At 40.1% G+C, this 25,012-nt stretch overlaps 1 protein-coding gene across 1 annotated transcript; it reads right to left on the reverse strand.

Moving 5' to 3' along the window:
• Positions 1-5,088: 5,088 nt before the first annotated feature.
• On the reverse strand, positions 5,089-24,385 carry DCTD (dCMP deaminase). The gene is made up of 6 exons (XM_082281779.1): positions 24,225-24,385; positions 20,132-20,243; positions 18,642-18,777; positions 9,637-9,753; positions 8,344-8,440; positions 5,089-6,404 (listed from the first exon to the last, which is right to left on the reverse strand). Exons 1-6 carry the CDS (start codon positions 24,257-24,259, stop codon positions 6,326-6,328), a joined length of 576 nt encoding a protein of 191 aa, XP_082137905.1. The 5' UTR covers positions 24,260-24,385; the 3' UTR covers positions 5,089-6,325.
• Between the last annotated feature and the right edge of the window lie 627 nt (positions 24,386-25,012).

Consider the following 25,012-nt stretch of genomic DNA (forward strand, 5'->3'; position numbering starts at 1 on the left):
GGTGTGCGCTCTACCCACGGACCCCTATGCTTTAGGCCACATAATGAAAGCTGAAATCACTTTAGAACCGGGAGTTTGTTCTCGTTTTTAATACAGTCACCCTTCCTTTGCAGTCCCCAAAGTCACTGTCTGTGGGACTCCCTAGCTCAGAGGCTGTAGTCCAGCTGCATCAAGCCTACACAGGAATTTCAGTGTACGTACCACACACGTGCTCTGCAGTGATCTCTGGGTGACCAGGCACACCAGAAGCACTTATGAAGCCTGTCCTATTCATAAGAAAATTACTCCAGTTAGCACGAAAGAAGCAGGGATTTTCAGCATACATACTCCCTAGACACTTTGAAAAACTTCAGTTTAGAACATGGTTGTCTGACATGCTCAGTCTCCCCACCCTCCTTCTTACTCCAGTTGTTTTTCACCAAATCACAGGGAGGTTCTTTCCCCCTACCATGTTTCCAGACAAGCTTCCTCTGGCCTTGCAGAGCCTGACAGCTAACAGACCTCTTACGCAACCACACACTTCCTTTCATCCCCAGACTTCAACATCCCATCACAAATTTGTTTTGCTGTCTAGGACTTCCTAGTCTCCCTGTCCTTCCCCTCAGGGCAAGTCTCCAAGAACCGACCAACACTCTTAGTGTTTCCACACCTAATTAGCTCCTGGTTTTTCTCCTCTGGAAGCTAGATAAGCAATGTTACAGTAACAAGTAGATTCACATAGACTAAGGCACTCATGATATGGCTGTTTGTTACAGTGTGATGTCTCCAGTTGTCAAAGAAACATTTCTTCTCCATCAGATTTTTAAAAAACAAACAAACAAAAAAATCCATATCCAATATAATTAAGTACAGTCAGTCACCCTTGAAAAAAGAGAATACACAGAAAACAAAATCCTGGCATCTGAATGTGAAGCTCTTAAGCAAAACTTGTCAGTGCTTCAAGAAATAAATATGAAAACTGTACCACAAAACACTAGATGCATTATTAGTAGTATCTTTAATAACAGGAAAAAATATTAAAGTGCCATATTGTTTACAACACAAAATTAAAATTTTAATTTTAATCAGCCCTGTTTACCCAGCAACATTCTGATTAGCAGTCAGAGTTGATTGAACAGTGGAGGAAAGGAAATGCTCTCACAACAAGATACGCCACATAAAAGACTTATGCACGAGTCAACAAGCAGCAACAGCAGTTACACAGCCAGCTAAAGAATGTACCCAGGTCTCTGGCAAATCAAGACACAACTAAAGCACGGATTTGAATATATTTCGTTTCCTCTCCTTTGGTGCAGGGAGCCTTCCTGAATATTTGCATGGCAGAATTGAAGTACACATTAGTTTGAAACAATGGAGGAATAGGGAGGTACAGAACTGAGTAAGAAATCCCGGGAAACCGTAGGCAATTGCTTCTTTATTATGCATATTTTGCTGCTGGAGCACATTATTCTCACTCTCCTCAGGGCAGGTTTTTTTTAAGAGCACAGTAAATAATGTCAACAACTAAAAATCCGGCAAATCGAGCTTGATTTTCTTTCTTTTGCCTCATATTTAGCAGGGGGAGTGCCCTAGCAGAGGCAAGAATTTCCAGCACAAATCTTGAAGCATACAACACAGAAGTAGCAGTTTCCCATTCCAACCCCTACTCCTTAATTCCTTCTAAAAAGGAAAAAAAAAAAAAAAAATCAGGTAGATACGCAAAACAAATGACTGTAATTCATGTACCCTGTCACATATATCTCCGTTTTAAGTGCTGCCCTTCTGCTGCACAGTTCAGAGAAAGATGGTGCCCTTCTCGTTCGTCATTCGGAGTGACAGGCAGCAGCCCTCCCGCCACAATTATCTGGTGGTGCCTTCCAGGCATGGAGCTGCCCAAGGCACTTTCCTCCTGGGATACTTCCTCAGTAGGGAAGGGGTTCAAAGCTCAGCCGCATCAGTGTCTTTGAAGCACTCAGACGACATAAACCCACTGCTCCTGAAGATGAACAATGTTAGGAAGCAAGCTGCTGCGCTTAAGCTCTCACACAAGGAGAGAGAAAAAAAAAAAAAAAAAAAAAAAAAAAGCTGCACTCTTCCATAGCTTGATTAACCACATGCTTCATTAAAGCTTTCACTGCTGTTTAACTGAGCTGTAAATGCCAGGAAGGCAGCGGTGTTTCTGAAGGAGACAGAGACAGTTCATGATTTTTAAATTTTTTTCCCTTCTTTCCTCCCCCCAATTTTCTTAAAACCAGAGAAAGTAAACAGGTGCATTAAATGTAAAAGGAAGGGAATGTGGATTTAAAGGTTTCACATAGGGTTTCTTAGACTGTCAGCTCTGTTCAGCGCTTTTGCACTGTGCCTTTCAGTAGTTCCCAAGGCTAAGAACACGAAGTAGATACAGACTAAGCACTTGAAACAAGTTTTACCCTTCTGTTCTCAAATCAGAGAGAGTTTTACATTAGATAAATCTGGATTTTAAAGGGAAGGGAGATATATCTGCTAAAAGAAGCTATAGTAGTACAAACCCTTTGAGCCATCACCACTGAAGAGAGAAAGAGTTGGTACCTCACACTTTTAGCCCTCTATTATATAAATCTTTTTCTTACCCACAACCGAGAAGAAACAGCTACAAATAAATGGCCTTTCTGCTGTGGTCACTTCTGTACTTCATTCTTAAGTGCTCCCAGTACAGCAGCAATCCAAACCAACCCTGTTGGATTACTAGAGCACTGCTGGCTGCTTCTTTATGAGTCTCATGCTGCTCCACAGCCGTTTCCTGGCTCCCTAAAGCCCACCTGCTCCCCACAGCCCCAGCTGCAGCTCATAAACTTATCCCAGGCACCAGGTGAGAATTAGTCCCAGCCCCCTGCAATTGTTGCTTCAGGGCATCAGGTGAGGCCTCTGTGCGTGTCCCACCTCACTCACAAAAAGACTCCTATATTCCAGCTTCAGAGAGAAAAGCCAAGGATGACAAGCCAGAATTTTCATTCATTTTGCTCCTTGTCAACAGCTTAAAATCCCTGCAAGATTAATTTTGTTAGCTGATGAACTACTGCAGCCTCTGCATTTATGTACAAGGAGCTCTCAGGCTCAGCAATGCAGAGCTATTGCCAGTGTTATCATAGGCTATTTGAGAAATCAGAACAACTGTACTGGTCGTAGCACAGTTTTTGTTATCTTTGTGAAAATATTCCTAATAGACAAAGCAATAAAATGCAGTCAGTGATCAAAGCTTCAAAGATGCAATTATGCTTTTACTCAGTATGCCAGCCTGGGAAACCACCCTTTCTTAAATGAAATTTATGTAAATAAGACTGCCAGTTCCTTGGGTTTTCTGACAAGGGAATGGACTAATACTTGTAAGGAAAATCTAGATTCTGGCAGGATTTAGATTTAAGACAGTTAAATTGAACTGGATAGGAATTCAGCATTTTATTGAACATGACTTCTTCCTCCAGTTAATGGTTCCAAAGTAACTACCAAAGTGCTCCCCAGAGTCTCCTTTCAGGTTGCTGTACCAGGTTTTTCAAGCAATCCCTACTGAAGCCTGAGCCTGCAGTCACCTCCCCTTCCCTGGCAGTCTGGGGGGCGGTTTGCCATGGGAGTGGTGCTGGCAGCCACAGAAGGACCTGTGCAGTTTCACGTGGGTGAACCATCAGGGATGAAGAGCCAACGGTTCAAAGTCCAGCTGAGTAGTGGCTGCAGGAATGAGTTGATGGAAACTTGATGAAGTCCTGCACGCAGAACAGAACAACTCCCAGCTGGCTGAGTGGCCAGTGGATGGAAGGCAGCTTGGAAGAACAGGATCCACCTGGATCCTTGCATCCACGGGGTGGATCCTGTTGCAGTGTCTGTGTCACAGAGGATGAACATTGGAATGGCTGGCCAAAAAGGCTGCAGGATCTCTGTTCTTGGAGACACTCACCTGGACAAGGCCTGAGCAACTGGATGTAAATTGTAAGTCCACGGTGCTTTCAGCAAGCGGTAAGACTAAATACCGTCTAGAATACCTTCCAGTCCAAATGATTCTATTCATCTCAAACTTGAACTTCAGCAGCAGAAATATAGTTTATTATATTTAGCTGTTTTCTTGGTTACCTCTATTAACTGCTCTTTATTTGGATGTCAAAGCACTATCTCCTGAAGCATTAAAACAAAACCAAAAAACACCTGAAAAGTGTAGAGAGTTCTACACATGCACAGGGTAAGGATCAAAACTTCTTTAAGATTCGCTCTAAAACATCACCCTCAAACTAAGCACACGCTGCCTCAAGAGTTGTGCACATGCTTTTTCCCTGTCCATAAATTTGCCCTGGAAATTAGAATCCATTAACTGGCCTGAGTCAACTGACCATTGCTCTGGTATCTTGTACGTGTGCCTCTGTCAGATCAAAACCTGATCAGGAGAACTCTAAAATCCTATCCATTTTTTGTTACACAACCAGGAAAGTCCGGTGGGCGGGGGTGGGGGGGGGTGGAATGTTTATAAAAGAAAAATTACTTTCCTAAAAACATCTGTACATTGTTCAAAAAACTTTTCACGTTTTTATGCACATTATATATTCACAGTATCCAAGGCCTAACACAAAACACATAAAGTAACTTGAATAACAATGCATGTACATTTTAAATCTGAACTTAGATTAGCAATTATATACAAAGAAAATAGCAGTTTTCTGCAGTTTTCTGCAAAACCCCAAAATTCGGCTTCTTCTCTCCCCTCTGTCCTATTGTCAGACACATACAAGTCAAAATGCTTCCAATTACTAATTCAGACCAAAGAAAAAGATGTGCATAAACTGGCTTAGTGACATTTTATAAAAGTAATTTTTCAGGTTTCATGCTCCCCCCACACACATATGTGCAAATTTCTTCTTCTGGCACTAATCCACATACCAATTTTGACATGGAAAACAGTTGTAGGAAAAAGAAACTCTGAAATTATCTTACAGTGATCCCTTTAGTGGTCAAATGGTTCATGAAAATTATACTTTATGTAATATCACAAATGCACAAAGTATGCTTTCCATATGATTGCAAAAACAGCAGCGCTCTGGAGCCAAGTGCATGACTTAATATTATAATAATGAGTCTACTTCAGTGTAGTGGATTTTAATAAGACTTTAATAATACTGGTATGAAGCCAAATTACATAATGTCCCAAAATATGAAACAAAGCTTTTGTAGAGAAAATAAAAGCTCATTGAAGTATAACCACATTAAAAAAAAAAAAAAACAACAGCAAAAACAACAAAACAAACAACCACCAATGTTATCTAAACAAAGCCATTAGGCATATTTAATTTTTAAAAATCAAATTAGAGAAAAGGAACTCAAATCTATTCCCAGATCTCAAGATAAAATTTAAAAGGATATTATTTTAGGCAACATTTATGAAGATGGAGGTACTATGTCAGCACTGGGAAACAAGCTAACACCGTAATTACATCTTTTGGCACAGATATGGATATGGGTTGAGTATCTCCAATTTCTCTCAAAGGACAAAAAATGATTCAGATACCTTACAGGTGGAGTTTAAAACTGAGCTATGTTGATTATCTAGAAACAGCTTAGACCAATGAAATTATTTTCTTCTACTCGTGGAAGCAAACTCAGTGCAAGAGTCACAGAGGTAAAGAGCCAAATTATTTACTCCCTTAACCCCCTTCAGTTCTAGAGTCTTGGGGAAAACAGGGATTTGAAAGCACCTGTAAAGCATGGACAATTCTCAGAACAGCCTCCTCTCTCAACCCTCCCCAAGTATGGCAATGTCAGATAGCAATTAAAAGAAAAATCAGAATTTCATTTGTTGGGTAACAAGCAGAATGCCACACATTCTTAAGGCTGTAAACCCTTTTAAATATTAGTGTTATGCTAGTTGGAAGATTAGCATTTGCATGGATAACATTTTTTGTTCTTTATTAGGATCAACTTTAAAGATTCACATATCCAACAGAGAGATCAACATATATTAGCATATTCCAATGTACTACTGGTTACAAGTACCACTGTTAAACTGAGTCTAAACCTCTGCTGACAGCCCATCAGAGCATGTGGGGATGAATACAGGAAGAATCAGAACAGTTTTCTTTACATATATTGTTTCATCTACGTGTCTCCACTTTTTAAGCAGTTTTGATAAAGGCATAAAAAATTTTTAAGTAGATTTAGATTCCACATGACAAGATGAACTAAGGGGGACATTTTATGCCTTGGATTTCTTACAAGTCTACTTTAGCTACAGGAACCTTTAAAAAGTTGCAAGTAACTTCAAGATGAAAGGCATTAGCAGCTTTTTAGAAAAGGATAATCACACTCTTCTAAAGACATAATGAGACATAATTCACAGAAGCTTTTGACTTGGTCTGCTGTTAATTGAATCAAAGTCGATGATGATCTTGTTACACTTTGGCTTGAATTCCCTAAAAAAAAAAGAAAAATACAGATACTAGTTAGTGAGTAGTTAAAACATTTTGCTTGCTTTAGTTCCAGCTAAATTTTTGAAGGAATAAAAAAATCCCAAAAAACACATCCTTGGATTCTCATAGTTTTCTTCTCTATGGGAGCCAATTATAGTGCACCACACTGAGAGAAACCCAGACAAGAAAAGACTAAGACAAAAAGACACATGGGGTGGGTTACCCTGTACATTCTTCAGCTATTGGAGTTTATAAATCACCCAGGAGTCATAGGACTTTTAACAACTTAGCTGCAGGTGGTGGCATCCTGCTACCAGGTCTGGGAGTTTTGTTCATATATATTAATATTTCAAATATTTAAAATATATATTTAAATATATAGACACAGATATAGGAATCCAGAAAAATATTTAAATATACTGTATATGTATGCATATAAAAAAGATATTTGGAATACATTTTGATAATATTGATATTTTGATCAATTTTTTCCTGCCAAGTTTTTCTAAAACATTTCCAAGCTTTGTGTCAGCATATTAAAATATTTTTTGTGCAAGGGGAATAGATCACATTATGCCATACTGGGTAAAACCCAAACTAGTTAAGAGGGAATAATTTAAAAATTGTAACTTTAGAACTCAAAAATTAATACTACCACAAAATGTTTCCTTTTATTATCATTAGAGCATCTGCTACAGCAATTAGCATGGAAGGTATATGGGGACTGAGCATATATTTTCCAGTCTTCCAGTAAACAAAAGATTATGCAAATAGTGTGGATTTAGTGCCTAATTAAGTTCTGCAGTTCAGTTCAAGAGATTCATTAAGTACCACCTACATCCTTAGCAATCGATACAAGGATAAGTAACAGTCAACACAGGAAAGTACATGCTGCTGACCACAGAAACTCTGAATGCTTTATTCAGAATAGCAATCTGAAAGGCAAGAAACATTTCTCACCCTGGAAAAGTTACAAGATCTGACTTGCAAGAGAATGATTTATGCTTCTTAGTCAAATAGTCTTAGTAGGCAGGAAATACACTGAAGGACTAAAACTGAATTTCAAGTACTGCTTTGTTTTTCCATGGATGTTTCTTAGCCCAGTAGGTATCTTTCATCCTAAAATTTTATCTGTCAGAATTGTTATGTTTGCAAATTTTTCAAAGTCTTTATATTAATATTGTAAAACTTTTTAGAGTTGCAAAGCCTCCCTGACTACATAATTAGCCTCACCCACAGCATGTTACTCCTAGCTGTTAAACAGATTGTCTTTAGGTATCTCTGTCAGTGTCTTTAAAAACCCCACCCTTGAAACATTTTTCAGATTATCATTACTTTAAGGCAAATATTCCAAGTTTTACCCTTTTCTCACAAAAAAAGCTGACCAAAGAAGATGAACAGCTATATGTACCTAGAATTAATTACAGGTGGCTTGTTGGACACCTTCCCAAATTGACTGCAACAAAAAGATACTGAAGTTTCAATAAGGATGGAGTATTCCACAAAAACAATAACAACAAAAAGATCAGTTGGTTGTTTCAGTCCAACTCGTGATCACAGGATAATTCAGGTTGCAAGGGACTTAAAGGTCATCTAGCCCAACCTCCTGCTCAAGGCAGGGTCAATGAGGATTATCCCGGGTAGGATGTAACAAATACCACCCCTTTTGCAATTTCACTTGCATTCCAGGTACAAAAGGAGTCAAGCACCATTTTCTCATACAAACGTTGCGAAATTGAACTTTAACCATACACTAGACAAAAGAATGGTTCAACAGTCTGTCAGCCCAGTTCTACAGAGCAATCCATCTACAAACGCTACAGAGGAATGAAATGCTACATGACTCAAAGAAGAAAAACATTTGCCCTAAAGTTGGTCTCTCTCACACCCCCCTTTTCTTCCATTCCACAGTAAAAATAAAGTTAATTCAAAGCTCTCTCACCTATATATAATACCTGCCAAATCAAACATCCGCCGTGCAGCTGTCATTTCTGTAGTGTCATGATACTTGTCGGACATGAAAATAACTTCCTTTATGCCTAAAGAAGTCACATGAAAAAATGTTGGAATTGCACTGAAAAAAAATAGCAATGTCTGGTGCACAAAATCAGAAGAGGCAGCATTCATCCACATGCTCTACAACTCCTTGGTACACCTCTACTCATAAATGTATGCTGTGTAAAATTGCTGAGTGATCTTTGCCTAAATCACTTAGGCAGGGGAGAAATACAAAGGCTTCAAAAGAGAATTCACAAGTGTTTCACAGCTGATCAACATCTTCCTGTGTTTGCCAGACAGCATGAATAGCAATACATTGCAATTTAGAGCTGATCTAAGCGCATAAGGAAAAGGATGAGTGACTACATTGAGAACAAGCAGCCAATCTACCTTGAAGACCATTTGATTTTGATTCTGTAAGTAAGAGAATTGTATGAAGCACAAATGCAGAATACCATTATCTTTCCCTCTTCATCCCTCTTGATTTCAAACCATACTGAACCAAAATAAAGAAGCATTCTGTTTGCTGCTTTCTTCCTAGATTCCTGTGGCCATTAGTAGTGAGAGACACTTCCCAGAACAGCAATCCATGCTGGGACTGCATGACTTCACTCAATGAGCAAAATATATGCTACTTTAAGCAGAGATTTTTACAGAACTGAAGCCTGCTGTAGATACTGCCTAATCTCAAAAAAGGAGACACATTTAGGCCAGCACACTTGCTGCAGTGGCACAGATTTATAATAATTGTAATGAAAGACATAATTAAAGGAGGATCATAGAAATCTTATGGCATTTATGAGCAAAGATATTTTAAAATCTTCAAATATCTGCCATGCATCACATTCAAATTAAACTTTCATGTATATACTCCCAACAGGACCTTTTTTCATGCAGAAGTTTATTTCTTTCTGCCCTACTCTATTCAATGTGCCAGAGCACAGTAAAATTGACAGTAATTATATGCAAAGCCTGTGTTGTTCTTTGGCAGCTCCTGGTCGAAGAAGTTACAAACCTAAATTAGAAGCACGTTTAGAATCATAGATGCAATTAGCACTGGAAAAATTTGGCACCATTCAAATGCAAACCCCCCCCCCCAAGTAGCATCTTATGAAGTTGACAGTGCAATTAATTTAGATCTAACATCAGCAATTTAACATCAAATACATCTATTAGAAGATACCAATGAGCAGGCAGCACTGCAACCCTGAAAAAGCAAGCTGGCACTACTGCTTACCTGCCTGGATGATGAGCTTCGCACATTCATTACATGGAAATAAGGCAACATACATGCTGCAGCCTTTCACGTCAGCTGAGTTTTTGTTCATGATGGCATTCAATTCGGCATGGCACACTGTTTAAACAAGGGAAGAAACTATTCATAATACTGATCATTAAAATAAATCGGTCAAACTAAAATTAAAGTGTTACAATATAACTGCTTACATCTTTTCAAAGGCAAATAGCTAGCACAGCTTATCATAAAGGGCAGAGAAGGAAATAAAAGCAGAAATACCAAGATCGATGAAGGTCAATTGTTCTGACCAGGCTGCCGATTAGTAATGATATCATTAAGTGCATTAGCACTGCCATTTGCTAACACCTATTGCAGGCAACAAAGCTGTAGGCTGTGGGCCAAGCCATTGCAACCACCCTTAGTGAAGCAATATCTCACAGCTTCACAACTCTCTGGAGTATCTAATTGCCAGTATAAAACAGCTCATTTATGTGTTTACATGCACAGATAGGAACAGTCTGATGGTTGTAAGAGCGCACTGTGTGCTCTGAAAGGCAGCAGAATCGCCAAGTAAAACCGAGCAGCTCTGTCCTCTGGGCCTCAGAACAGCTCAGCACTGCTGCAGGATTCTCCCACCCCCAGAATACACAAGACACACTTGGCCATAAAAACGTCCAGCTCTAATATTAAAGTGACTTTACTGCTCATTAAAAGGTGCCAGACTTCCCAAGCAGAAAAACAAAGTCCTGTATTTCTCCATGGATTTGAGATAGGCCAGGTAGCAACAGACCATCCTGCCTTATTCCACCATAACACAGTAGCTCTTTCTGGACAGACAGCACCTTAGGGTTTCAGTGCTTATAAGGTACACATCAGCAGATTATCTAGAGTGTTACCAACACAGCTGAGAAGAGTGCAGTTTCTGTGTCATCCACAATGGAGCTCTGAAAAAAACATTAGCATCTCCACGAGAACTTCCTGTTTACTCCTAGGAATAACAGCAAGTTGCATAATTTATGTACCTACCTACTAAGAAACTGCCTGCTGCCCTGACTTCTTAAACAGATGCTGAAGTGTGGTGTGGGTTTGAGATCATTTAGAGACCTGCATGTGCAGACAGCATTAAGAGTTTTTCCACTGCTTGTTTTGAAGAACAGATTTTTTTTAAAAGTCCTTTTCTTCTCCCTTGTGCCCATGTGAAAATTAAAACAGACCAAGTTTCACAGCACAACTTCATAGTAAACTTGGTGCTATATGCTGACCTCTGTGTGAATGATCTCACCACAGAAATAACTGAGTGCAGTACCTTCAACACGCAGGAATCATTGCTGAATGGAAATGTTTTCCGTATGCACTAAACGTCTACATGGAATTTTCTATATAACAGCTAATGCACTACAAATTTACAGCCTACCTTTCAGCACACAAACTTTCCCATGCAGACAAGTCACAAGGGACCAAACACTTACAAAAAAAAGCTCAGTATTGGCTTCTACCATGCCCATGTTACACTGTCCACATACGTTCTCATAACCAGTAAAGCCAGAAACCAACACAAAAAATAGGAAATTGAAAAAGAAAAAAACAACCAAGAGCCAAGAACCATCACATTAAGGCTTCTTTTACTATTATTACTGTTTCTGTTGCAACTGTTATTGGGTCCCACTGTATTTTAAACATATGCCATTAAGTGTGTGAGAGATGCAATTATATGAATGTATTCATTTAGAAAATCCAGAAAATATGTTGAACTCCAAGTATATTCCTAAGTTGCATCAATCTTATAAAGCCTTTACAGTAAATAGTCAGAGAATTATTTTTCCGGGGTTACAGAGGATTGAGTGAAAGAGTGACATTATTTCCACAACTGGAACTAGGGGTTATGTCAACAGGACAGAAACATCACTCTTAAGTTTCTTTGAACAATATATTTATGTTCTAGGCAGCAGTTTAAAATACGGAAGGCCTCCAGAAAGAAGGATGTTTTCAAAGGCTCCCAAAACTAAAAAAGAAACAAAATTAATTCCTTTAGTAAATATTTTTCCTTCACTAAAACTCAGAAATCTTCAGCCATAAAATCAGACAAGTTTCATTACTAGTATTGCAACAAGTTTCCTTCCTGCACTAATGAGAGAAAAAGGTTCTTTTGGCAGACTTCTACAAACTTTCAACAAAAAACCTCTTCCCAAGCAAAAACAAGATCAGGCCAAAAATAACTTAAAGAAGATAATCAGCTGGAGCAAGGGAAAAACCTAACTTTTGCCTCCTGACCATTTTCACACAATCTGAAGTTGAGAAAAATTACAACTCTCTCATGTGGACAGAAGACACAGCGACAGCAGTAAGAAACAGAGACTAATCATTCGAAGACAAAAAGTACTTAAGTCTCCAACAAACCCAGCAGATTTCCACTTTAAATAGAAAAGGAGGTAGGTTTTTCATGTGTGCAGTAGCCTAACCAAGTATTTCTTACTCAGCTTACTGCAGAAAGTAGTACAGGACCAGAACCATGCCCTGATTCCAGAAGTCATTATTTTCCATCCAATATTACTTTTTTTAGTCTATTGGGCTATTAAATACCAAACCATTTTGTCTCAGTTGCTGTGATTTGGGAGTATATTCTGGGGAACAATCATTACATGTGCCTTTGTTTTCATATGTCTCCCTTGACATCTGCTACTTATCAAGGGATATTATGCCAGATGGTCCTTAAGAAGGTACTGGCATCAGACAAGTATTTTTAGGCTTTGCCCCATCACTCTTAATTCCCTCTTACTCTCTCTCACAAACAGGCATTGACTAGGTAAGATAGGTCTATTGTCCCCAGATTTTTCTTATAGACCTCCCCAGCTTTTCTGAGAGACAGAAAACAAATCCAGAAGCCCAAAATTCCTCTTGTTCTGACTCTAGTTTACATTTGGCGTGTAATGAAGTTTTCTAATCTGTTAAGAGCTCCTGCTAATAGTTACAAATTGTTCTCTCTGAGATAGTAGGAAGCTAACTTAAAATAACCTTTCACAGGTGCACAGTATTCAGAACTCTGAAAACTGTATCTTTAGGTAGACTAGTAAAACTAAGAATTTTTACAATACCCTATGAGGGGCTCCAGAGATCTGGGTTTTTAAAAAAAAATATTCACATATAGCCAACATAATATCAAGTCCACAACACTGCTTTCCATTCTGGAAAAGCAGCTTGAAAAGCATTCTCAAAAGGTTTCATTAACTGAAGAAATAACCATGCAACGAGAAGTTAAGTGTGTGCTCTGACATTCCCACCAGCTGCTACTATGTTCATGGGGAGGAGGGGGGGGGGAAGAAAAAAAGCCAATGAATGACTGCTTCATTACTGGTAGTATTAATTGCTAGTGTTTCTATCTGTTCTCATTGCAGGCTAGGTTGTGTTGCATAGCTGAGGTAGTATTCATCCTTAAGCTCACCTGTAAATAAGAGGCCCCTGCTTACCCTATAAATGGTAAATTTTCAGGATTGAACACTTAACATGAGCATGTTCCCAGTGGATTGCAGAGTAAGAAGTACTCTTCCCACATACTAAATGTGTTCTGACTAGCAATTTTATAAGAACCACAAGACTAGTCAAAGTGTTTAATACTGTTTAAAGGCTTACATGCTTGATGAAGAGCATGCTAGGGACCACCATAACGCTGAAGACCCTTTAAAGAAGCAACCAGAGGAAGGGTTAAGGAGAATGACTTTTTAATGTTATTAATTACTAATTGAGCCAGACTAGGAATTTTGTTATCCTTTACTTGCTGGAACTCTGACACTGAACACAGCAAGAATCATAGAAGGTATCAAAACATTAATTTAAAGAATAGAGTCTGGAGTGACAACCACTGGGGACAGTGGTTGATGGATCTGGAATTTGTAGAATGACGTCTATTTTTTGTCAACCTTTTTGAAAGCATAAGGATGGTTGCTGGTTGCTGCATTAAGGGCAGGCAGGACACTGATGCTGGGCTGGCAGTGCCCTCAGCCCTTCCTGCTGTTGTCTCTCTCGCTCTGTGTGCTAGAGAGGAGCAGCTGCTGTGGTCAGGGCACAGAGGCCAGGATACCAGCACCAGATTTGTTGGGAGCCCAAGCTTCTTCAGACTGCAGTAAGAAAAATGGAACCCCAGCCTCACTGCTTTCCTCCATGAATAACAAGAAATGGGAAGTGAAGATGGGAACCACTCAGCCCATTTATGAACATCACAAAACGTGCTGTGGTCAGACCAGAGAAGCCCCTCTCAAAACCTGAGCAGCATTAGCTAACCCACCCTATTTCACAGTTTCTCCCATCCTGCTCCAAGTTGGTTCTACTCCTATGTCATAGGTTAACAGAACACAGAGGTGTTACTTAGTGGGCAAGTAGAACAAGAGGAATCGTTTCTAAATCTCCAAACTTTCTACAGATTTGATGTATGACACCAGAATTGGACAAAAATCCATGCAGGACAAGAGTGAGTGGCTGTAAGTGGAGACCATCTCCTAGATACCCCTCCCAGCTAAAGCATCATCTTTGCCAGTTGGAGAGAGAGCATCACACTTCTTCAGAGTGCCTTATCAAATTTTGTGCTGTCAAAATAACAGCTTCTATAAAACTAACGTTTGCCTGAATATTGTTGAGTGTTCATTTCTCTGAAAAATTGACAAAAAAGCTCATAATCCTAACACAAGGAAACACTGATAACAGTTTGTTTCATTTTACACAGCAGGTACTGTTCAATTAGAGCATACTTTTTGCCACAGCACATATTTTATCATATCTGAACCTGTATAAATATTTGTAAGCATATTTACTCAATATTTTCTGTATTGCTCAGAGGTTTCTAAATTTGCCAGTCATTTTAATTTAAAACTCTTAATTAGAGACTGGTTGTCAAATGGATGTTCTTAGATTACAGTGGAGACAGAGGGCATAACAGGAGCACAGCAACTAGAATTAGTTGTTAGATTTGTGTTAAGAGGAGAAAAATGTAGTATTTTAAATGATTGGTGAGAGGAAACTGAGCATCAACAAATACTTGGATTCATCTAACAGAAACAGAGGGCACACTTTTGACTCTGAAAGACAGAATTTTGCCTAATTATTAAGAAGCTTCTGCACATAGTACTGAACACAATGCTTCAGGAAGAGCTTTTAGTAACATCTTAGTAAATGTTTAATAACATCTCAGTAAAACTGGCCTTCCATTTCTCTCATGTGCACAGACACATCCCTGCTGCTGTCACTGACTGGCAGCCTGGAGCCAGTTCCAACATAATGACAAAATCCTGATTTTGTGCTGCGAAAAATGGCATTCTGCAAAACACCCTGAGCTTTCTGACATAACTAGGCTATACTGTTCAAATATACACTAAAACTAGAAGGAAGAGCCTTTATCCACTTCAAGAGTCTCATAAGGAATGCTCTGTATCAATACAGGTGATGCATGTCACTATTCCTGTAATATCCAAATGCCTTGAGAATGTTTGCATCCTCTAAGGTAAGGTGAACATTACCTACCACATTTTGATGCCTTCTCCCAGTAGCAGCTCAGCTCTGGATTTCTTAATCAAGCACAACCCTGCCCCTAACAGTGAGCTGAGCAGAACTCACTCTTGAGGGTGTGAGATAGATATATACAGTATATTGCAGCAGATGTAGATAACCGAGACAGTGGTGAATTTCAAACCAACAAGTTTCAGGATACAGCAAAATTCAAGAGTGACAGGACTTGTTTAACCTTACAACAGAAGTTCAAAAGGTAACTGCTATCAGTAAGTGCACAGAGAAGGAGGAAGGGTTAACCACAGTGAATAAGAAAAGCTAAAAGAACAATGCTGGCACACACAAGAACCTATAAACTAACCACAGATAAATTTAGGGTGGAAATTGGAAGATTTTTAGCCATGAAACAGTGAATCTGGTCAGAGCTGTGGGGTCAACACATCCATCAGTTCTGCTGGAGCTCAATAAATTCGTTACAGGATCACCTAACATCCTTCTGCAAAGATTGCCTCTGGGTCCAATCCCCTACTATGTCTATGCTGCTAAACACAGACAGGGCCAGGGACTGGCCCCTGGCCCTGAGGCCAACTGGCACAGACTGGCTCATGTCCTTCTTAGGAGTCCCATCAGCAATACACTGCCCTTGGCCCTGGGTTTCCTCAAGATCCACGTCTCAAGAGTCCCATGAGACTACAGTTATTTTGTATGTCTCAGTTCAAAGGGCATAAAGAAGTGAGAATGCTTTTATGCAGCCCACCAGAGAGAGATTTTCAGAGCATGAAACAGAGTATGTATTGCACATCTGCCAGTGTGGCCTGAGGGAAGGAAGAGGGTTAAGCATACCATCTCAGCAGGCTTTGCATTATAAGCCTATACCTGATGACTGTTTTCTTGCAGTCTTTTTTCCACCCTGCCCTCCAGAGCATCATTGGAAGAGCAATATTGAAGCTTTCATCTGAAGGAAGCTAGCCAGAATGGTGCAAAACAGATGGGAAGTCAGCTAAGTGTTTATGCCTAACCCACAACAATACCCAAGACCAGGTGGTCAGCACTCAGGTCTAACCCCAGCCCTTTTCTATAGCGCTGCAGATGCATGAAGTAGCTCCAGAAGACATCTCCCAGCTTAGTGTGGTGGTACATGCACAATTACCATCAGCTTTATCTAATTCTTCAAGCTACATTGCAGTGATGAAAGTGCCATCATTCCCATAATTAGCTAATGGAGTATATAGTAAGATTGTACCCTCTCTGAACAAGCCAGTTAGGAAAATGCAAGGATAAAAAGTTCAATTTACACAAATGTCGTGATGATTAGCAAAAGGAGAAAGGAAAAATGACAGTTTAATGAGATTTTAGCAGCAATTCTATGTGTCTCTGCATCTACCAGAATTTTTTTAAGCAGAAGATTTTTTTTATATATATACTTGTCTGGTCTGTCAACTGTGCTATCAAGATTAATAAGAAATTGCTAGAGTTTAAATGATCTGTGAATTACAAAATAGGTTGTTTATTCATCACAGCAGACACTTTGTGTTACAAAGTTGTGATTTTTTTAATGAGGTGAAGACTAAGATAATGGGGGAAAGGGCAGTTGTTAGACCAACTCCTGGAAATCAACTCAGTACTCCAAGCTGTTACTAGTTAGCTCATTTTTTAAACATCACACGCTCCACATCTTCTGCAGTCAGAGTTAACAAAAAGAAAAAATTTCTCACATCATCTTGTACAAAGATTCCTCACAGCACTTTTAGTTTAAATTGGTCAGCTTAGATTTGAGTGCCTGGAACATGCTCAGATGCCAGACACCACCCATACCGATTTTAGTTCAGAACTGAGACCTTACAGCAGCATAAAAATTCAACCAAAATCAATATTCTGTTTTCAGTGCTTTATATTTAATCAATGGGCTAACACTTGTTTCCTCACCTATAAATAAAGAGCAGTCATAACTACGTTGTACCATTATGGTCACAGCACTATATGTAAAACCAGTGGTTTAGAGCAGACTTCAAATTCAGCAGGGGCAGACTTCAAATTTGGCCCTATATTACAAAAAATAATATGAAATGGTCTCGAGCTTAAGAGTTACCATTAGAGGTTTTATAATAAATTGGTGAAGTGAACAAGGACAAAGTACTGGGGTTTTAAGAAGTCAAAAATATCAAACTGATGAATTATGTGCTGAGCCACTGCATATAATCTTTCACTTCAATGCTATAGAAAACCAGAAAATGGTTTTTAGAGAGAGCTCTGAGTGAACTCAGGCCATGTCAAAACTCATGCAAGTTTAATTTCTCTATCACACCAACTGTTAAAGTTACAAGTAAGAAACAGAATTAGTAGGCAGGGCTAAATACTGGTCACTGGAAAAGAGTCAATGCAGTATTTCTCTGCAAAAGGTGAACTCTGGTGCTGACTTTCCCCCACCCAAGCAGGGGGAAGGGAAAATTTCTCAAGGCTCTTGTTCTCCCTTTTGTGCTTCTCCTCCTTGTCATTCCTCAGCTCAGGACAGGCTGAGATGCAGCACAGGATGAAGAAGTTCCTAATACCTGTTTTTCCTGTGCCCATGGCTTCTGCTGCACTGGTCTCACACACACAGGTGCAGCAGGAGCTGGAGTGGGGACAGAAAGACGAAGGGGAACTTAAGGCAGCACGGGGACTGGATGGTCTCTTACCCATCCTACCCAAGGTTTCTTCTCCACATCAGCCACTGCAGGCCACACGGCAGCTCTCAACCCCATTCCCACGCATGGCAGACAGCACTCGTGGCACGCAGCCTGAGGCAGCCCAGTGTCCTTGGTTCCTGGAAATCACACCTGATCCAGAGGAGCAAGTGCACAGCCCTGCTGATAGGTCCACAAAATTTCACGGAAGGCCCTTCAAAGCACATTTACAGAAGGCCAAACTATGCCTACTGCAAAGACAAAAGCAAGATCCAAAGCATCACTCAACCACATTTACCATGAAACCATCCTTGCTCTTCATTTCTTTTGTTCATTTACTAAATGTGAATCAAATCAAACGCTGAAATAAACAGTGAAAGTCACCTCACTGCACACAGACACCCAAGACAAATATTCAGCTTCCTCATAGCATGTATAACCTATGCCATCAACACCTGAAATGGAAATTTCCCACAACCACTGGAGTTTACAATTTTAATACCTGTATTTTAGACCCAATTACTTGTTTTGCATATACACACTCTGTAATTTCTGTGGAGACGAACACACAGAAGCAGCAATCATTTGCACACACTGCAACGGTGTGCTAATGAGCTGCTTTATATTTACAAGCTTTCCCTACCCAATCCAAAATGGCTAATATGTATGAACCCATTTCACCAGGAAGTCAGTCCTTCAAAAAGACTGTGATTTTTATCCTGTTGTACCACATATGGGCACACTAACAATATCAAGTGAGTGGAAGAAAAACTGATCAATACTTTACCAGCTGAACTTTCACATATACAGACATGACAAGTCTAACCTGTCAACCTCAAGAAGCCTTACCATAAGGATATTTTGTGTCTAGTCTATTTGCTCCTGTTCTTGTCCAGGGTAGTACATCATCACTGCAACCATTAGGCATCCCATTGTAGCCAATTCCAACAATCTTGTTTTCTGAATTTACAATGCAGGCACCAACCTAAATAAAATCAGATTTATATAGCACCAACAGAATGCAAAACAATGTGTTAACAATAAAGATGAGACATGAATAGTCAGTCCTACAGTTTTCATTTAAGAGATACAAGCTTCACTTAATATATTAAATCACACCATCTAGTGAGCAAGGCTACAATTGTACCTAACTGGTGGGGCTTTGAAATAAATCAGGGCACTCTGCTACTCCTTTGGTCATGCTGTTCCCATCCCAGCCTGCCAGCACTGTTTCTTGCCTGCTTAGGAAATGAACCTAGTTCAGGGAGCAGAAACAGCACTGAACGAACCCTAGTAAACACGTCAGTTCAACTGCCCAAACCAGCTTTTCCAGCAACAGTATGAGCAACAGGAGCAAAAGAAAAGTTATGAAAGATGTAACAGAAATACAAGTGTTGGCTTGCTTATGCAGGCCTCACAGGCCTTTGTGGCTTGTTTACACAAACACGCACTAAAATTCCAAACCTTTTAACTCCCACCCTTTTTTGCTTCAACCCAAGTCTACAAAGGGACTCCTCCTAAAGAATGATGAAGTATCCCTTTTTTTATGTTTTCTGCCCATATTATTTATTGAAATGGCAATAGTACTAATTTTAATTCACACAATGTGTTTAATCAACCTGCCCTTGGGTAACAAAAATTTAGCCCCAAGTGAATAACCTTCAGAGAGCTAAGGGCTGTAATGTACCGAAGGCAGCAAGTAAGTGAAAAGATTGTTTTTCTGGGATTTGCTTCCTGATTTTTTTCACACAAAGGAAATCTAACAGGATGACTGGATCCTGCAGAATAGCATTTCAGGAGCTGTATCAATCACCTGAAATCAATATTGAACAATACTGAACAGAGGCACATGGAAGACGTGAAAAACGGGAACTGACAGTGAAGCATAGGGAAAAGGGGATCCTGAGGGAGGAAACAAACTAGAAGAAAACTCCAGTCAACCCAATAACAAACAAACAAATACTCTTACAGGTGAGGAAAAGAAACTTGTAAAATGCTGTGTCTTAAAAAATTACAACCTAAAACTTCCAGCAGTTTTATCCTCCTCTAAAAGTGACTACATTTACTGAAAAAAGGAGACAAAATGCATGTGTTATTTTAACTTCCAGATGAAAAGATGATTTATAAAACTCCAAGCTACAAATGTACACAGAATTATACACATGAGGTCAGGCCCAATAAGAGAATTTCTGTAACAAAAGATGCTGACTACGTTAAAAACTGAATAGCTATACACTGAAATAACTTTTATTAAGAAATCCCTGGAAGTGCTAGGCGTACATCTGATGTGATATGCAATATAGATTAGGTTATCTTTTTATTATATGTTGCCTTCTTACCTGAGAGCTTGGATCCTTGCTTCTTTGTGCTGACAGAAAAGCTACTGCCATAAAATATTCAGGCCATTCCAAATAATCCTCTCTTTTTTTGCAGGATGCTTCACTGCTGAAACTATAGTTTATAGACAAAAACAGCCATCAGCAAACATCACAGACCTAGAGTTACTACAAACTGTATTATTTTAATGTGCACAGTTTAAAGTAACAGTAATGTACACAGTTTAAAGTAACCAGGATCAGAATGTGGCTAAGACCACACATTCACTAATATTTTGACAGTAAAACCATCAGTATTATGTGCTTTCTAGGAACTTATACATGCAACATTTCCTTTCAAGGAAAAGGCATCCAAGTGAGGTTGCAAATTTCATTTTTAGATAAGAAGGCTGAGATATTCAGAGCAGTGAGCAATTCAAAGACAGAGCAATTTGTCCTTTATAGATAACACCTTGTATATTTCTAAGGTTGAGGTATATCATGTACTGGCATTCTTCTCACCCAAACAACATAATCTTTTTTATGATGACTGTGATAACTGCCAGCTTCTAATCTAAGTTATTTTGTAGTTCTGCCTATGACAAGTGCTCAGTAGCTTCCTATTTGGTAACTTCCTCTGCAGGCATTAATTTCTGACTATACGGTTATCACTACAAGTTTACCTCTTGTTACAACATTTACCACCAAAGATCTGAGGCCATTCCAACAGTTCCCTGCCAATTTTCTCTTGACATCAGGTCTTATGAAAGCCTTCTGAAAACTGACAGGAGATGGGTTCAAGAACTTTTCCTTTAGATAGAATGGATAAAAGTGCCACAAAAGGTTGCTTCTTTCCCTGCCCTGAAGGGTATATTTGAGGGAAGGAGAAAGGAAAAAAAGGTGATATATCATTTTCTCTTGCCTGCTTATGGGTGAAAGCCTGCTCAGACCAGGTAAGACACAACAGGGAAATTTCTGTGCTTTTCAGCTCAAAGCAAAGGAAGGCAGACATCTCTCTCTCCACACATATATTTAAGCCTTGAAAATTTCAAACAAAAGATCAAATTGAAAGAAATTTCCCCAAATTCTCTCACCTATCATTGCTACAACTTGAAAACCAAACCAATGGAACATCTCAAATACATTGACTAGCCTATCAAAATACAAGGGGCACAGTACTTTTCTTCTTGGGCTCCTCTTACCAAAGGCTACAGCTTAAGACCAAGATACCCTTCTAGTGATGTACAGCCATGCAGAAAAATACATCACAGGTAACTGCGAGCAGCAAGACATCTCCTAGCAACACGAGTACCAGCACTTTCAGAAGACAAACATTAGAAGGCAAGTGCTTAGTTAATCATTATTTTTAAAACTAAACCCATGTATTAGAGGCTTGCAGTTAGCTTGTCATAAAGAGGTTACACTGTTTGAGTGAAGACAATGCCAGCACATGATAAAACTGTACTTAAGAAACCTACAAGGTGCTATTTACCAAAGATAAATTGCTGGTTTTGAATAGTCTGTATGTGGCACATTACAAGTTAGCAATTTTGGCTTGTTCGTGGAACAAATGAGGATCATCTTTAGGGCTACCATCTCAAAGTAAGGAGGAAGAAACACAGAGCCTTGATGTAACTCACACACCTCTCACACACTTTGACAACACTGCAAATAGTGCCCAGAACTGTCAATTGTCAAAGCCAACACACAAATCAAGTGTGTGATTCTAAGAACACCCAAACTGGCTTGAATCACTGTAACTAAAGGGTTGGGGCTATATCCTACCAAGGAGGAAAAGTGCTCAGAGAAAGAAGAGATTAAAGACATGCCCTCACACCACTCTGTGCCAAACTGAACTTTGACAGGTTAACTGAAATATCAAGAAAGTGTTTCAGTTATATCATTATTTTAAATATTTTTTAAAAATGGATTTACAAAAGCTAAAACACAACTGGACTTTAAATGATCACTCTTGGCTAAGGGACATTCACAGTGATGTCTTTGGAGAGGGATGAAACACAATGCAGAACTACACTGAATAAAACATTCTGGGAAAAGGGCTCCAGAAAGATAGTAGTACTCTGAACTAAGAGGTCATGAGATCTCCTTTTGTTAAATTATTCCCTAGCAACTCTACTTATTCAAAACATAACAAAAGCTAGTGTTTACTTTTGTAATAAATACAGAGCTGTATGTAAGTGGAGGTCCCTCAGAGTACCAACTTCACAGGGAGAGGAGCGTATCTAAAAAATAAGCAGAAGGCTTACATCAAAGAGAACATAAAAACCCCCCAAAGCCCTTACTCAATTACTTCTACTTAGCATCACCGTGTTTGGCAAGATAATTCCCTCAGCTCAGTGCACAAGAACTCAAGAGTGTGAAATGCGTATAAACCACTTAATTTCTGATTGAGCAGAAGCCAAGGTCTTGGCTAGCAGTCAAGCACACACATGAAAATTAGTTTATGGATTTGGGGCAGCTGATAATCTTCTTTATGCTCATTTGCAAGTTCTAGAGTTGCATGAATGAAAGCTACTCTAGAAAATACTCTAGCTAGCTGTAAAACAGGCAATCAAGGCTTACCCATAAGAACTTATGAACAAAAATAGCAGAAACTGAAAGCCATGAAGAATACTGCGAAGAACAATGGGGAAAAAAAAACCCCTGAATTTTAGAACAGTTAGTAGTCCATAGAAAATTCTGTAAAGGTTATTTCAAGGGAAAAGAGAGAAAAAGATTCTGTAACTAGAGAACACTGCCTCCCTTTTCACTTCTTTTTCATCCATCTAGGCTTCAAGTAAGCTGTAACACCATCTGAAAAAGGAACAAATGTCATTCAGCTACTTAAAAAAATGGTCTACTGTAATGAAAAATTTTTTTGAAAATCCTAAAACAGAATTTATTACCTCAAATTTTTTTCATACAACAGTTATGACAGTCAGCTATACAACAATATAGTACAGCTGGAGAACTGGTGGGTATGAGATCAACCTCCATATTTTTTTAAGTTTTTCCTCTGCTTCCTTATCTTTGATGTCATGTGCATTATGTTACAGCTGTATTCTAGCAGTATTTTCCCCCAGTATCAAGTATACTACTGAAGACCAACTGTCAATACCTTGGCATTAAAATCACAGAAATGAAGGTAAAAAAATGAAATGTGTATTAAAAATAAGAAATTAACGTCTTCAGCTAAGCTCTTGTTCCCCAAAAGCCAAACAGGACATGGGCTTTTGATGATCATAAATACAAGCTTCTTCTTTAAATCTTATCTTTTATGATCACTATTAGATTGAATGAATGTGGGATTTCCTTTACTTGAGGCTTCTCACCTTTCCCCTATTACAGGGATTGAGATATGGTCATTACACATTGTATACTGAGAGGAAAGGTTTTGAAAGAGAAAACTCAATCTTTCTTACAGAAAAACAATACTCAGTGCATTGAAAACTAATTATATTCACAATTTTCTTGGGAGATAACCCACCAAACCTGTAAAGACAAACACCGTGTATGAATACTGAGCCTCAATTAAGCAGTACAAGAACACTTCTCTTCAATGAATGTACTTCACTTTTACAGTCACTTCTGACTTTAATTAATTGCATATTACTCACTCCGGTACTTATTTCCGGAAATAATGAACATACGACACCCGGCCTGCTCTTTCTCCTATCCCAGCGATTACGAAACCCAAGTAAAACAGGCCATGCCCTCACCACAGGGCCTTCGGGGGCTTCAGGAGACGCCTCCCCACCGGGACGGCTTTCCCCCAGCACGGCGACAGCCGGTGCTGCGCGAGGGAGCCCCCGGCTGCGCGGACCTTTATTTCCCTGCCTCCCCGTCCTGCCCCGGAGGATTCCAGCTTCCCTCCCTCCCATCCCGGAGGATTCCAGCTTCCCTCCCTCCCGCCCCGGAGGATTCCAGCTCCCCGCTCTCCCACCCCCAGAGGCCGCCGGGCCCCGCCACCAGGGCTTCACTCGCGGGCGGCAGCGGCCTGTCCCGCCCCGAAAAAGTTTATCGAGCCGGCGTGCGAGGGGAGTGCGGTGGCGGTGAGAGCGGGAGCCGCGGGGTGACGGGAGGGAAGAGCCTGGGAAGGGGGCCTGCACTCGCGTACCCGTTCCGGTGGTGGCCGGGCTCGGAGCCGCTCATCCCGCCGGGCCACGCTGCTTTCGCCGCTCGGTGCCGCAGCGCAGGCGGGCGGGCGGGGCCGGGGGCGGGCCGGGGGTCCCGAGCCGCGCCCCGAGCAGCCCGGGGCAGCGCGACTTCGGCTGCGCCCGCCGCGCCCCGGAGCTCATCCCCCTGGCCCGGACTGCTGCGAGCCTCCGCGACACTATAAACCAGTTACTTGAATGTCTGTTCAATTTTCTGACAGATGTTGCTTCTAATGTTATGCTTTGACACAAGCCTGCGGGTTTTTGCCCAGCTCGCGCTCGTAAGGTAAATGCTATTTATTAAAGCTTGACATTAACATATTAAAACGTCTAAAAATCGGAGTTTTTATTTGTTCTCTGGATGTAAAATTGATGTGGAAATTGAGTTATGGTTTATTAATACCTCCAGCTGCTGCCAGGTCTTAGAAGTCTCCCAGGATGCACAGGTAGCTGAACATATACATATATAACCCATTACAGTGCAAAATAAGAGGTATGATAATAAATATTAAATGTTGGTATGGTGTGTTTGTGTTCCTTCTGTGAGAAGCTGCCTACCCTGGCTAGCTGGCTGCCACTAAGGGCATGCCTTTACGGAAGCACTCAAATGGGAGCAAGGTACACATGTTCGCTCCACGGGGCTGCGAGGCATCAAGCGAAGACTGCCCAAACCCAGCCGAACGTGACCAATTCGGTTCCCACTGGAGGCAGTGACAGGGGCAGCAAATTCAGTGATGGACAAAAAGAAAAC

This window comes from Coloeus monedula (assembly GCF_965178545.1).
Source record: "Coloeus monedula genome assembly, chromosome: 5".
Classification (NCBI taxonomy): domain Eukaryota; kingdom Metazoa; phylum Chordata; class Aves; order Passeriformes; family Corvidae; genus Coloeus; species Coloeus monedula.

Excerpts from the sequence above, each read along its gene's own strand:
- DCTD (XM_082281779.1), bottom strand. The coding sequence starts at position 24,259 with ATGAGCGGCTCCGAGCCCGGCCACCACCGGAACGG. Across the intron at positions 20,244-24,224 it reads CCCGGCCACCACCGGAACGG|TTTCAGCAGTGAAGCATCCT; the intron begins GTACGCGAGTGC and ends TATAAACTATAG. Across the intron at positions 8,441-9,636 it reads GAAGCTCATCATCCAGGCAG|GCATAAAGGAAGTTATTTTC; the intron begins GTAAGCAGTAGT and ends TGACTTCTTTAG.